The following is a 14,416-nucleotide window of genomic DNA, read 5'->3' as shown; positions in this document are numbered from 1 at the left end:
GCCAGAAGGCTTCAGAACAGAAGCCTTGTTTGTAGAGTTGCTGAGTTAGGAGCAAGAATCTATCAAATCCCTATTCTGAAGTTAAAGAACCTTGGTGGAAAATAAATCATCGTCGGCAGGATGTGTCAGATGGTGACCAGCCACCAAAAGAGTCAGTGGAGAAGGATGTGAACCATAAGCAAGTGAGTAATGTTGCCATAGTCCCAGATGACCATAGGCTGCTTTCCCCTTTGAGGAGGGAGAGCTGACTGGTGGTGATTTAAGGTGAGGGTCACCACACCTCAGGCGAGGGGCAAGGTCGAGAAGGCGGGTGCCAGTGCCGGAATTGAACCCACGGCGCTGGCCTCGCTCAGCATCCTGAACCAACTGTCTAGCCAACTGAGCTAAACCGGCCCGCCCCCAGAAGGATGTAGATCTGCATTGGAGAGGGTGCAGAAGAGGTTTACAAGAATGCTTCCAGGGATGAGAAACTTCAGTTATGAAGACAGATTGGAGAGGTGGGGACTTTTCTCCTTGGAGTGAAGAAGGCTGAGAGGAGATTTGATCGAGATGTTCACATCATGAGGGGGTTGGACAGCGTAGACAGGGAGAAATTGTCCCACTTGTAAAAGATGGTTTGGGTCTAGATGCACTGCCTGGAAGTGTGTTGGAGGCAGGTTCAATTGAGGCATTCAAGGGGCTTTTGCTGATTATTTGAATACAATAATGTGCAGGGGTACGGGGAAAACAAATATAGAACACGTGTAGTTCAGTGGTAGAGTGTATGCTTTGCATGTAAGAGGTTCCGGGTTCAATCACCGGCATTTTCACTTTTAGGGTCTGGTTAGCACAATGGGCTAAATAGCTGGCTTGCAATGCAGAATAATGCCAGCAGCACGGGTTCAATTCCCGTACCGGTCTCCCCGGACAGGCGCCGGAATGTGGCGACTAGGGGCTTTTCACAGTAACTTCATTGAAGCCTACATGCGAAAATAAGCAATTATTATTAGGGGCTGGTTTAGCACACTGGGCTAAATCGCTGGCTTTGAAAGCAGACCAAGGCAGGCCAGCAGCACAGTTCAATTCCCGTACCAGCCTCCCCGAACAGGCGCCGGAATGTGGCGACTAGGGGCTTTTCACAGTAACTTCATTTGAAGCCTATTTGTGACAATAAGCGATTTTCATTTCAAAAGGCTGGCGAGTGGCACTAAGACATGACGCTCGTTTGGAGAGCCGGTAGTAACACAATGGGCCAAATGGCCTCCTTCTGCACCACATCAATTCTGCAATTATGTGATCTTTTTTGGCGCATCCATTTTGACATTGATTGGTAATACAGAACTTGGATATCGCTGGAAAGGGAGACAGAGGCTGAAGCTTTCCGGCTGCACTCATTGGGACAAATGCAAGAATGTCACATTTCAAACAATCAGGACAATTTATATTGAAAGAGAAAAGGTTATACTTACATGACAGGAGACTGTACCCAACCATTATGTGCTTGTCAAAACATGCTTGTCTACTGTTAGATGTGATTCTGCGATTGGGCAGCACTTGCTGAACAATGCTGAGTGCGCTAATGGCTACACTAACAACCAGTTGAAGATAATGGGCTGGATTCTCCGCCAGCAGCCCGGGTGTTTCCCGACGGCGTGGGGCCGCTCCACAATGGGAAACCCCATTGACCGGCCGGCGTAACGGAGCATCCCGCCGGCAGGGTGAAATAGAAATGTGGCGCGGCGGGGTGGAGAATCCAGCCCAATAAGTTGAACTAATAATGTGGTTCATTTACACTTGCTGGAACTGACACACATTCATACGTTTATAAGCAGGGACCCAGGGTGGGATTCTCCCCTACCCGGCGGGGCGGGGGGGGGTCCCGGCGCCGAGGAGTGGCGTGAACCACTCCGGCGTCAGGCCGCCCCAAAGGTGCGGAATCCTCCGCACCTTCAGGGGCTAGGATGGCCCCGGAGAGGTTTGTGCTGTGCCGGCCGGCGGGGAAGGGGCTTGCGCCACGCCAACCGGCGCCGAAGGGCTTCCGCCGGCCAGCGCGAGTTGGCGCATGTGTGGGAGTGCCAGAGTGTGCTGGCGTCATCCCAGCACATGCGCAGAGGGGTTCGTCTCCGCACCGACAATGGTGGACTGGTACAGCCGCCGGTGCGGAGGATTAGAATGCCCCCACAGCACAGGCCCGCCCGCAGATTGGTGAGCCCTGATTGCGGGCCAGGCCACCGTGGGGGCACCTCCCGGGGCCAGATCCCCCCGCTCCCCCCCCCGAGAACCCCGGAGGCCGCCCGCGCAGCCAGGTCCCGCCGGCAAATATCTGGTGTAACATATGCCGGCGGGAATGACCGAAAACGGGTGGCCACTCGGCCCATCATGGACCGGAGAATCGCCGGGGGGTCGCTGCCAGCGACCACTGACTGGCGCGGCGCGATTCCCACCCTTGCCAAATCGCTGGTGCTAGAGAATTTGGCAGCCGGCAGGGGCGGGATTCATGCTGCACCCCGGCGATTCTCCGCCCAGTGGGGGGATCAGAGAATCCCGCCCACAGTCTCTGAAACAAAAAATATATATTCAAGCCTTGCACCTTTTTGAATTACAATTGTTCTCTCCTGTTTTCCCCATTTGAAATCCTCGGCCAGTCGGCACACTGTCCTCCTGGAGTGACTGTTTGAAATCACTGTAGTGACTGTTTGAAATTTGTTGTTCTTGCATTTGACGGAATGAGTGCAAGACAGAAATCAGTGGTGATAGTCTCTCTTTCAGTGATATTCCTTGCCAACGTGCTCCTTGGTTGGAATGGGAAAAGCAGGTTGCACAAGAGGCCGGAATTGGAAGGGGACAGGGATTTTGTGGGGCTGGTTCAGATTACAGAGATAGGGAGGAGCGAGGCCAACGAAGGATCTGAGTACAAGGATAAGAATGGTCGAATCAAGACATTGGCGGGAATTCTCTGGTGGTTGCGATTCAGTTTTCCCGTTGGCAGCGCATCCTCCCCCCAGCAGGTTTCCGGCGTTGTGGGGTGGTTTCCTATTTTGACAGTGGTGAGAAGATAGAATTCGGCTTCCAGCGAACGGCGCGCTGCCGAGAAACAGGGGCGAAATTCACCGAAGTCCATCGTAACGCCCTTGACCGGCGGGCAAAAACGGCGCTGGTGACTCAGGCGTCGGGGCCCGCTTATCAGCCCGAAATCTCCCATCCCGAAAGGGCCAGCAGCGGAGTGACGCTGTACGCGTCAGTTTCACCCGCTGCGGAAGTGGCACGTCAGTTGACGTCAGGCGACATCATCAATGCCGCCCGGCGAAACATGATATAAATAGCGCCCCCCCCCCACCCCACCCCCCACCCCACCCCAAGCTGAACGGCGTCAACCATCATCAATGGTTGACGCCGTTGTAAACCAACTTTGATTTGGGACTTCGGCCCATCCGGGCCGGAGAGTAATTAGGCCTCAATAAACAATGGCATCCCGCCGGCGCCAGCCGTTCTCCGAGGCGGGCGGCGGGATTTGAAGAACGCCGTTTTATGGCGGGTGGGAGAATTTTGAACATGGCGGGAGCGGGATTATCGGCGCCGCCGGGCGATTCTCCGACCCTGCGTGGGGTTGGAGAATTTCGCCCCAGGTGACTGGGGGACTGGAGAATCTCGCCCATCTTTAGTCTGGGGGCCAATGGAGTTCAGAAAATCCATCAATGAATGGGACTTGGTGTGGGTTGGGACAAGGACAGCAGGGTTACAGATTAAATAGAGATTTCATTCAACTAATTCAAATGGAACCACAGTAAACATGTATGGAGTGAGAACGTGTTCGGAGTCTGACATAAAAACAAGGCGATTTCACCTCGCCAGTGACAAAGGTACCAAGGTCCAACATTGATAGAGGAGTGACTGTCAGATGTACCTTATTCGTATCGTTATTCGAAGGTCTGGTCAACTGCATGGGCATCTGCTGCAGTTCATTGGAAAACTGATACCGCAGAGTTCCCCGCTTCACCAGGTGCTCGGTTGGCACGGGTGGCGACTGCTCTTTGCTTTCCAAGAAGACGAGGTGCTGCCTAGTTCCAAGACGAAAGGTGAGTTAATTCAGAGAATTTGAAACGTTTCGAGAAGCATTGAGTCAATGGGGACAACCGGCCACCGCGAAGAGCAAATTTCCATCATCCACCTTGTTGGGTGGAACATGATGGCGAAACGATGGAAACTTACTGGATTATTCAAACATCCCTGGCTGGGAACGTACAGGTCTCAGCGCATCTTGGTGTTAATGGCAGAGAAAAGCCTGCTGTGCAAAGCATTCTAAAGCACAAAGCATTCCAGCAGATCTCTGCACTCTTTACATAGCCTTGGTGTATTCTTACTAAAGTGAGGTGCCCAGAACTGAACACAATACTGCAACCAAGGATATCCTGTGATTTATAAAGGTTCAGCATAACATCTGATCGCAGAAGGGGCTAAGTCTGAGCTTGGCACGTGCAAGTTAGGGGGAGTCGGCGGGTGGGATGGGTTGTGGTTTTCGCTTCTGTGCTATTCTTTATGGGGCAGCACGGTAGCACAGTGGTTAGCACTGTGGCTTCACAGGGTCCTAGGTTCGATTCTCGGCTGGGTCACTGTTTGTGTGGAGTCTGCACGTTCTCCCCATGTGTTGTGTGTGTGTTTTCTCCGGGTGCTCCGGTTTCCTCCCACAAATCCCAAAAGACGCGCTTGTTAGGTAATTTAGACAGTCTGAATTCTCCCCCTGTGTACCCAAACAGGTGTGTGGCGACTAGGAGCTTTTTACAGTAACTTCATTGCAGTGACAATGTCAGCCTAATTGTGACAATGAAGATTATTGTCAATAACAACCTTTCACGGAAAGATATGCAACCCAATAGTAGGCAAGATTACACTTCCTGGTGAGACTGAGTGGAGATAGGGATAGTTCCATGTGTGAGGACAAAGATTCTTACTAAACTCATTTTCAAGACCCATGGAAGATGAATAGCTACCTCATGGGGGACCAGAAGCTAGCTGATATAGCATAGCTTGGAAACAAAGAGGGAGAATCTCAGCCTGCTGTCAAAGAACGCGATGCAGGCGGAAAATACGGAGAGAATTGGGAAATGTGATTCTCTCCGGAGAGTTCACGGGTGGGATTCTCCGAAATGGAGGCAGAGTGTCTGCGCCGTTGTGAACGCCGTTGCGTGTCATCGTGGTTCACGCCGCTCCAGCCTCCCTTCCCGGCGCCAACTGGGCGCCACGCCGACCCGCGCATGTTCGGGGGACTTCCTCAACGCACCGGTCCTGACGCAAGATGGCGCAGGGGTTCAGGAGCCGTCCACCTAACAAAATAAGGCCGGGGCTGGAGAGGCCGGCCTGCCGATCGGTGGGCCCTGATCGCGGGCCAGACCCCATCGGAGGCCCCCCCGGTGAAGGAGCCCCCCTCCCCCCCGCCCACAAGCCGCCCCCTAACTCTGCGCGCAGAGTTCTCACCGGCTGCGAGCAGGTGTGGAAAGCGCCTGGTGGGACTCTGCCATTTCCGCACGGCCACTCGGCCCATCAAGGCCGGAGAATCGGCGGCCCGGCTGTGGACAGCGCTCCGCAACCAGTGGCGCACCAAATGCGCCGCCGCAAATGGCGCTGATTCTCCGCTCCTCAGAGAATCGCGTGCCGGCGTCGGAGCGGCGTGGCGTGGTTACGGCGATTCTCCGCCTGGCGCGGGGCTCGGAGAATCCCGCCCAGCGTTTCCCGATTTTCTACCCCTCCCCCCCCGTCGCCAGTGATATCATGAGGTTCATGCCCACAGAGGGCGAGAACCTCATTTTAATGGATTTTAATAAATTTCAATATGATTAGCTAGACCCCCTCACCCACCGCACCACATGACCCCCCCCCCCCCCCCCTCACGTCGACTCACATCGATGAGGTTTACAACAGTTTTTTAAAAACAAAATTCAGACGAGTGGGTTTCCCATGGTGGTGTAAAGGTAAGTATAGCCCCGAGGGATGAAGGAACATGTTGGGCCACCTTGGTAGTGCCAACTTAGCAGCTCCGACCCGTGCAGGGACATTGCCCGGGGTGGGCCTTCTGGGGAGCTACATGGTGTCTCCCGTTATGTGTGGAGGGGGATGGGGGGAGGGAGCACTGTGGCCATTGCAGGAGGAACTTTCAGGCATGGGAAGAGGGGGGAGTGAGCAACGGCGGTGAGGTGGGGGGGAAATGTCGATCATACTTCTGCAGTGGTGGGGCGAGGGAAGAGAGAGCTAATTGATTGTCGGTGGAGGAGAGAGATCCTAACGATTGAGGCAGGGGGAGAGAGATCCTGATGACTGTAGGCGGGGGGGGGAGAGCGAGAGAGATCCCGATGATTGCGGAGGAGGACGGTGGGGGGGAGTCAAGATGGCGCCCTAATCAGACTGGCAGAGAAAACCCTGCCATCCATTTTCCTTTCTTTAAAGAGGCTGAAGATCTGGAGTGATAACTGGTCGGTGCAGCTGGAGTGCTACATGCCGGATTTCAGTCAGAGCCGACACTTTGAAAGAATATGGATTCCGCCCAAAGCCTTCCGGAAAGAAAATGGAGGAAAACACAACATAACATAAATTAGACCTTTCTGTAGATGCATGCACACTCGAAAAGAGGAATTACCTGGACTCTGTGATGGCCGCACCATCAAGTTCGTTAAACGGTGTGAATTGATGTGTCTCTTTACTTACGACTTCGATAATCACTGCTTCGCCTTTTGTATTTTTGATAGCGTACGAGTAGGTGGAGACACTCCGCAGGTTCTTACCTTTCTACATCAGAAGAGAGCAGAAGCTGTCTGATTATTGTTGCCTTTTCTTAAGTCTCTTTCCATCTACACAAAGCTGACTGGGAAGAAGAGGTCATATTGGAAACCCACACATGTGGTAGCCTCCATTGCCCACCACATCAGCGACCCTGGGTTAATCTGAAGGCTACAGGGAAACATTTGAAAAAGAAACCTACGTGCATTGCAGCAACTTATCTCTGACTTTGTGCGATTCGCTAAAATGTATTTACACCGACTTCAATGTGAGTAAAACAAATCGGGAGAGTTACCTGGGTTGCCTATTCCCTATCACCTTTTACACTATCAAACGCAATCAAAATGACCTCCATGCGGAACTATATCAGAAAGAATCAGGTCCATTTTTATTCTAAAAGTTAAATAAAGTAGCCATAGTCCTTTCCCCATTGAAAAGGAGAACTGACGAGTGGTGATTTAACCCAAGGATCAACACAACTCAGGCGAAGAGCAAGGTTGAAAAGTTGGGGCCTTCATGAATGACCTCAGATGGTACGGGAATTGAACCTGCGCTGCTGGCCTTGTTCGGCATCGCGAACCAGCTGCCCAGGCAACTGAGCTAAACTGGTCCCCTTATTCCCAAGGCTGATGGAAACACAGAGCGAGAGGTTCGGTCTTTTTGAAAGTGTTTAGGCATGGCAGACAAATGTTTACTGAGAGGTTCGAAATACTTGCTCCGGATAAACCAAGGAAAAGGGATCAGTGCTCGTAACACAGAAGGCCATCATCGTTTAAGAGAGAAGATGCATCGAATCAAGGTGCATGATCAGATGATGCCAAACTTGGGTTTAAAAGCTGGAGATTGTGGAAGAAAAGAGAAACTGAGGGACATGAAGAATTTCAAATTCTGCTTCAAGGAACTCTTTGCATTTTTATTGCAGTTTTCACCATTTAGGACCCCTGCCCCTATTGCGTCTCAACAATAATGAACTACTTTGGATGGGTAGATAAAGGTATAATGTAGGGAGACAGGGATGCCAGTTTGGGCACAGCAAGTGCTCACAAAAGGCAAGGACTGAGATGATCTGATCGCTAATTTTTCTTGGTGGTTTTGGTGAGGGATAATTGTCCCAGACATTGGGCAAACTTTCTATTCTGGGAATTGTACCTTACGTAAAGAACTGGCGCAATCCTTGCCAGTTTCGTGTTTCTCTTTTTAATCTCTGTCCCTGCAACATTGCAAATTTTGCTTCTTACCTGCAGACTTCGGTCAAACTGAAAACACCCCTGGTCTAATGTGTGGGCCCAGGCCTCTCCCTTGGTGCTCTGTGGCATTGCCCATGATATCGTATTGATGGACTTGGCAAGCAGCCAGTCGGTGCCTCTGGGATTCTGGTGCACCTTCTGTTCTCGGTTGGGGTTGGTGGAGCTTGTCTGAGGGTTGCTGGGCGACAGGCCAGCTCCATTTTGTCTCTCAGTTCTGTGCAGACTTGGAACGCAGCACACAGCAAGACACACTCTCTCTCTATCAGCTTGCATTCTGGAAGTTTAAATGCTTCCAGCCAGCCTGGGGAAGTAACTTCTGCCGTAAATCTTTCCAGCCAGGTCGGTGAAAGTAAAACTCGGTTTGAAAAGCCTGGCGTTTTAAATGTTTCCAGCTAGCCTGTGAAAGTGACCTATGAGAGGAGCTGTGGGCAGGTAGACATTTCTATCCTGATTGAGAACTATGAAGGCAGTGCTCCACATTCTCTATCTCCTGTTGGATTCTTCCTGAGGGTTCAGAGCAAGGAGAGGGGCTGTTTAAAAGTCCACTTAAAACCCTCACGTTGAGAACTGTAGTTTCAACTCAGTGAGGCTGATACTCCATCTGGTGGACTCAGGCTAGAATTGCACATACCTGAGGGGGAACCGACAGTGTGAGACTGAAGTCAGTCAAATGGAAGTGACTCCTCAGAGAGAATTCTGCAGCCTGCTGGTTCCATTTGAAGCCAGGCATAAGAAGATCCTAACCAACTGATGATTGCAACTCTTTGCGTCCGTGAAAGATTGCCGGCTACAAAGACCCCTACCTCAGCAGCCAAGAGCCATCTCAGGCCCTTTTAACCCTTGTTATTTTCAATCCTTTCCCTACCCCCACTGGATTGTGTGTGTCTGGGTGGAAGAAGGGACGGGGTTTGGGAAACGGTAAGATCAGCAGACCGTTGTTCCATTCTTACCAATATGTATTCGTCTTTTTCCTTGTTTTAAAAATATATTCTTCACAAATCCGGTGCCTGTAACTCATCCAAAGAGGCCAAGATCTCAGAAAAATACACAAATGTTTAAATTGGGACTCCGGAGACTGTGGGGCTGGGATTGACCGTGCACTCACTCAGTGTCGTAACACTTACGCTCCTTTCCCTACATCGAACGTGGCATCATCCATCTAACTTCAACATTGATACAGTGAGGATGAAGAAGGGCAGCACGGTAGCATGGTGGTTAGCATAAATGCTTCACAGCTCCAGGGTCCCAGGTTCGATTCCCGGCTGGGTCACTGTCTGTGCGGAGTCTGCACGTCCTCCCCGTGTGTGCGTGGGTTTCCTCCGGGTACTCCGGTTTCCTCCCACAGTCCAAAGATGTGCGGGTTAGGTGGATTGGCCATGCTAAATTGCCCGTAGTGTCCTAAAAAGTAAGGTTAGGGGGGGGGGGGGGGGTTGTTGGGGGTATAGGGTGGATACGTGGGTTTGAGTAGGGTGATCATGGCTCGGCACAACATCGAGGGCCGAAGGGCCTGTTCTGTGCTGTACTGTTCTATGTTCTATGTTCTAAGGGAAACAGAGGAGAAAAGAAAGAAAATAGATGGTAGCAATACCAATAAAGTGGAAAGAATGGAAAGTTTGCAACCGAGTAGGAGGGATAAAGAGGCGGATAGAGCAAGCGAGAGGGGCTGACAAAACTTCACGGAATAGGTCCAAGAATTTGAAGTAAATGTTAAAAAAGCCTTTCCGTGTAGTAAACTGTGTTCAATCCTTTCACGTCCACTTCAGTACAGAGAATGTTTTTTTTTCTGATTTTAATGTACAAATGCTGAACACGCTTGTTTGACCTTTCTACCCACACAGTTTCATTGGGAGATGATTGCGGCCGAAATGAGAAAAGAAGAACTGCCATTTGTACAACATCTTTCACCAGCCCGGGAGGTCTGAAAGCACTTTACACTAATGGAGTCTTTGTGGAAAATGCCACTTCCAATTTGTGCAAAAGATCCCACAAACTGCTATAGAAAATGTCCAGATAATCTGCTTTTGTGATGTTGATTGAGGGTTAAGTATTGGCCAGGAAACCAAGGCTAACTTCCCCTGCCTTCTTCAAAATAATGCCATGGAATCTTTCACATCCATCTGAGGGGGCAGATGGAGCCTCAGTTAAACATCTGATCAGGAAGGTGGCACTTTTGATAGTTCTGCACTCTCTCAGTATGAGGTCAGCCTGGATTATGTGCCCCGCAGGAACTCACCAAGGCTTTTAGGCAGCACCTTCCAAACGATCGCTACCATCTAGAAGGACAAGGGCAGCAGATATATGGGAACAGCACCACCTGGAGGGGAACCTCCAGGTTATTCACCCCACTTGGAAATACATCGTCACTGGGTCAAAATCCTGGAATTCCTCCCTAACAGCACGTTGGGTGTACCTACACCACATCAACTGCAGCAGTTGAAGAAGGCAGCTAACCACTACCTTCTCAAGGGCAATTAGAGATGGGCAATGAATGCTGGCCTAACCAGCGGCTCCCACAGCCCTTGAATGAATAAAAAAAAATCAGCCTTTGGAATGGGACTTGAATGCACAATCAACAAACTCATGACGCATCGAGCGATTACTGATGAGATAGATCATTTAAATGTTGCAAATATTTAACTGGTTTCTCTCCTCATTCGATTGTTTTCAACTGGAAATATAATTTATGCATTTACCAGCTGGCAGGTTTCACAGAGCTGAGTATAAGCTGAACCCTGGTTCTCGGAGATTTTTTCCTGGCACTTGTTCAGATCCTTGGATTTTGTGACTGTGACAATTCCGCTCTTCTTGTTTTCCTGAATTACATAGCTTGCGTGGCAGATGCCTTCCACTCCATTCTAGGCATAAGCGCAGACGTAATCAGTGCATGTACAATACAACAAGGAAAGAAATATCGCAAACATTCTGTTACATTACAGATTGCAGAATCGGCAAACCCCATCACCTGGAAGGACAAAGTCAGCCAGGGAACACCATCACCTCCAAGTAATAATAATAATAATCTTTATTAGCGTCACAAGTAGGCTTACATTAACACTGCAATGATGTCACTGTGAAAATCCCCTAGTTGCCACATTCCGGCACCTGTTTGGGTACACTGAGGGAGAATTCAGAATGTCCAATTTACCTAACAAGCACATGTTTCGGGACTTGTGGAAGGAAACCGGAGCGCTCGAAGGAAACCCACGCAGACACAGGGAGAATGTGCAGAATCTGCACACACAGTGACCCAAGCTGGGAATCGAGCCCAGGTCCCTGGTGCTGTGAAGCAAAAATGCTAACCACTGTGCTACCATGCCCCTTCAAGACTGAGAGAAATCATAACTTGAAACCACATAACCACATGAAACCATTCCTCCACTGTCGCTGGGTACCTACACCACACAGACTATTGTACACTCCCTTCTTCTGTAGATAGTCCAACTAGGGAAGGGACAGTACTGGATCCGGCATTGGGGAATGAGCCTGGGCAGGTGGTTGAGGTTACAGTAGGGGAACATTTTGGGAGTAGTGACCACAATTCTGTAAGTTTTAGGGTACTTTTGGACAGGGATGAGGGTAACCCTCGGGTTAAGGTGCGAAACTGAGGAAAGGCAATTACGATAACATTAGACAGGAATTGAAATAATTCGGATTGGGTGCGGCTGTTGGATGGTAAATCAACATCGGACAAGTGGGAGTCTTTCAAGCGACAGTTGATTAGGATTCAGGAAAGTCACGTTCCTGAGAGAATGAAGGATAAGTATGGGAAGTTTAGGGAGCCTTGGATAACGAGGGATATTGCGAACCTCATCAAAAAGAAAATGGAGGCTTTTGTATGGTCAAGAAGGGTGGGGACAGTCAAAACCCTTGAGGAGTATAAAGAACGTAGGAAGGTACTGAAGCGGGAAATTAGGAGGGCAAGGAGGGGTCATGAAAAGTCCTTGGCAAGTAGGATTAAGGTGTATCCCAAAGCTTTTTATTCATATGTAAAAAGCAAGAGGGTGGCCAGGGAAAGGATTGGACCATTTAAGGACGGTGGGAAAAATCTATATGTTGAGCCAGAGGAAATGGCCGAAGTACTAAATGAGTACTTTGCATCAGTGTTCACCACAAGGGACTTTGTGGAAGATAATTCTTGGGTAGGGAGTGTGGACAGTCTGGGCCATGTTGACATCAAAAAGTAGGAGGTATTGGGTGTTTTAAAATACATTAAGGTAGATAAGTCTCCTGGGCCAGATGGGATTTACTCCAGAATACTGAGGGAAGCAAAGGAGAAAATTGTTGGGGCTTTGACTGACATATTTGTATCCTCATTTGCTATAGTTGAGATTCCAGAGGAATGGAGAATAGCTAATGTGGTACCTCTGTTTAAGCAAGGTAGCAAGGATAATCCTGGAAACTATAGGCCGGTGAGCCTCACGTCGGTAGTTGGTAAATTATTGGAGAAAATTATCAGGAACAGGATTTATTCCCATTTGGAAACAAATGGACTCATTAGCAATAGACAGCATGGTTTTGTGAAGTGGAGATCGTGCCTCACTAACTTGATCAACTTTTTTGAGGGGGTGACAAAGATAATTGATGAGGAGAGGGTGGTGGATGTTGTTTACTTGGACTTCAGTAAAGCCTTTGACAATGTGCCTCATGGCAGACTGGTACAAAAGGTGCAGTCACACGGGATCAGAGCTGAGGTGGCAAGATGGATACAGGACTGGCTCAGCCACAGAAGGCACAGGGTAGCAGTAGAAGGATGATTTTATGAATGGAAGGTTGTGACGATTTGGAGGAAAATGTAGCTGGTCTGATTAGTAAGTTCCCAGATAACATCAAGGTTGGTGGAGTGGCAGATAGTGTTGAGGATTGTCAGAGGATACAGCAGGAAATAGATAGGTTGGAGACCTGGGTAGAGAAATGGCACATGGAGTTTAATCTTGACAAATGTGAGGTAATGCATTTTGGCAGGTCTAACCTAGAGGGTAAATAAACAGTAAATGGCAAAACTCTTAGGAATACAGAAAACCAGAGAGATCTGGGCATGCAGGTCCACAGATCTTTGAAAGTGGCATCACAAGTAGACAAGATAGTCAAGAAAGCATATGGAATGCTTGCCTTCATTGGACGGGGCATCAAGTATAAAAACTGGCAAGTCATGCTACAGTTGTATAGAACCTTGGTTAGGCCGCTCTTGGAATATTGTGCACAATTCTGTTTGCCACACTACCAGAAGGACGTTGGAGGCTTTGGAGAGGGTGCAGAGGAGGTTTACCAGGATGTTTCCTGATCTGGAGGGTGTTAGCTATGCGGAGAGGCTGAAAGAGAGGCTGTTTTCATTAGATCAACAGAGTTTGAGCGGCAACCTGATCGAGGTCTACAAGATTATGAGGGGCATGGATAAAGTGGATGGGCAGGCACTCTTTCCCAGGTTGGAGGGGTCAGCCACTAAGGGGCATAGGTTTACGGTCCGTGGGGCAAAGTTTAAAGGAGATGTGCGAGGCAGGTTTTTTACACAGAGGGTGGTGAGTGCCTGAAACGTGTTGCTAGGGGAGTTGTGGAAGCAGATATATTAATAGGCATCTGTTCAAAAGGCACCTTGACAAATACATGGATAGGATGGGTATAGAGGGATATGGCACATGGAAGTGCTGAGGGTTTTGACCAAAGGTGGTATCATGACCAGTACAGGCTTGGAGGGCCGAAGGGTCTGTTCCTGGGCTGTATTGTTCTTTGTTCTTTGTTCTCAATAGTGACTAGTGAAGTTTTGAGGCAAGGTATTCTACAGCAACCAACTTACCTCGTGACTCCCCAAAGCATTGGCACCATCTACAAGGCACAAGTCAGGTGTATGGTGCCATGCTCTCCACTTGACTGGATGAGTGCAGCTGCAGTAACGCTCAAGAAGTTTGACACCATCCAGGGTATCGCACTCTGCTCATGTCAGCCCAGCACTACCTCAGACATTCGCTCCCTCCACCTCAGGCACATTGTGGCTACAGTGTGTACTGATAACTGGATAACCACAACAACTTGCCGAGGCTGCATTGACAGCACCTTCTAACCCTGTAAACTCCATGATCAAGAAGGACAATAGCAGAAGATAGCTGGGAACACTATCGCCTCCACCTAATCTCCAAGTCCTGTACCAATCTTAACTTGGATACATATTGCCGTTCCTTCATTGTTACTAGGTCAAAATCCTGGAACTTGCTCCCAAATGCCTTTGTGAAAGCAAATTCACCAGGTAGGCTGCCGCAGTGCTGGAAGGCAGCTCACCACAACCTTTCAGGGATGTCAGGGGATCACAGAATCCCTATGGTACGAAGGAGACCATTTGTCCTATCGAGTCTGCACCGGTCCTGCAACAGAGTACCCTAACCTAGGCGCACTCCCTGCAATCCCACCTAATCTCTGAACATAAGGGTGAA

At 49.6% G+C, this 14,416-nt stretch overlaps 1 protein-coding gene across 2 annotated transcripts in view; it reads right to left on the bottom strand.

Annotated features, from left to right (window-relative positions):
* Positions 1-14,416, bottom strand: part of LOC119964353 (vitellogenin-like) — a 98,818-nt gene that overhangs the window by 76,025 nt on the left and 8,377 nt on the right. For both annotated transcript variants that reach the window (XM_038793723.1, XM_038793724.1), the window contains exons 5-7: positions 10,688-10,849; positions 6,608-6,756; positions 3,884-4,037 (exon numbers count right to left, since the gene is read on the bottom strand). In XM_038793723.1, coding sequence (XP_038649651.1) covers positions 3,884-4,037; positions 6,608-6,756; positions 10,688-10,849 — 465 coding nt within the window. The remainder of the gene's footprint in view (positions 1-3,883; positions 4,038-6,607; positions 6,757-10,687; positions 10,850-14,416) is intronic.

The sequence above is a fragment of the Scyliorhinus canicula genome, chromosome 4 (assembly GCF_902713615.1).
Source record: "Scyliorhinus canicula chromosome 4, sScyCan1.1, whole genome shotgun sequence".
NCBI classification, from domain to species: Eukaryota; Metazoa; Chordata; class Chondrichthyes; order Carcharhiniformes; family Scyliorhinidae; genus Scyliorhinus; species Scyliorhinus canicula.
The sequence above is the reverse complement of the archived record's forward strand: the minus strand, read 5'-3'. Positions and strand labels throughout refer to the sequence as shown.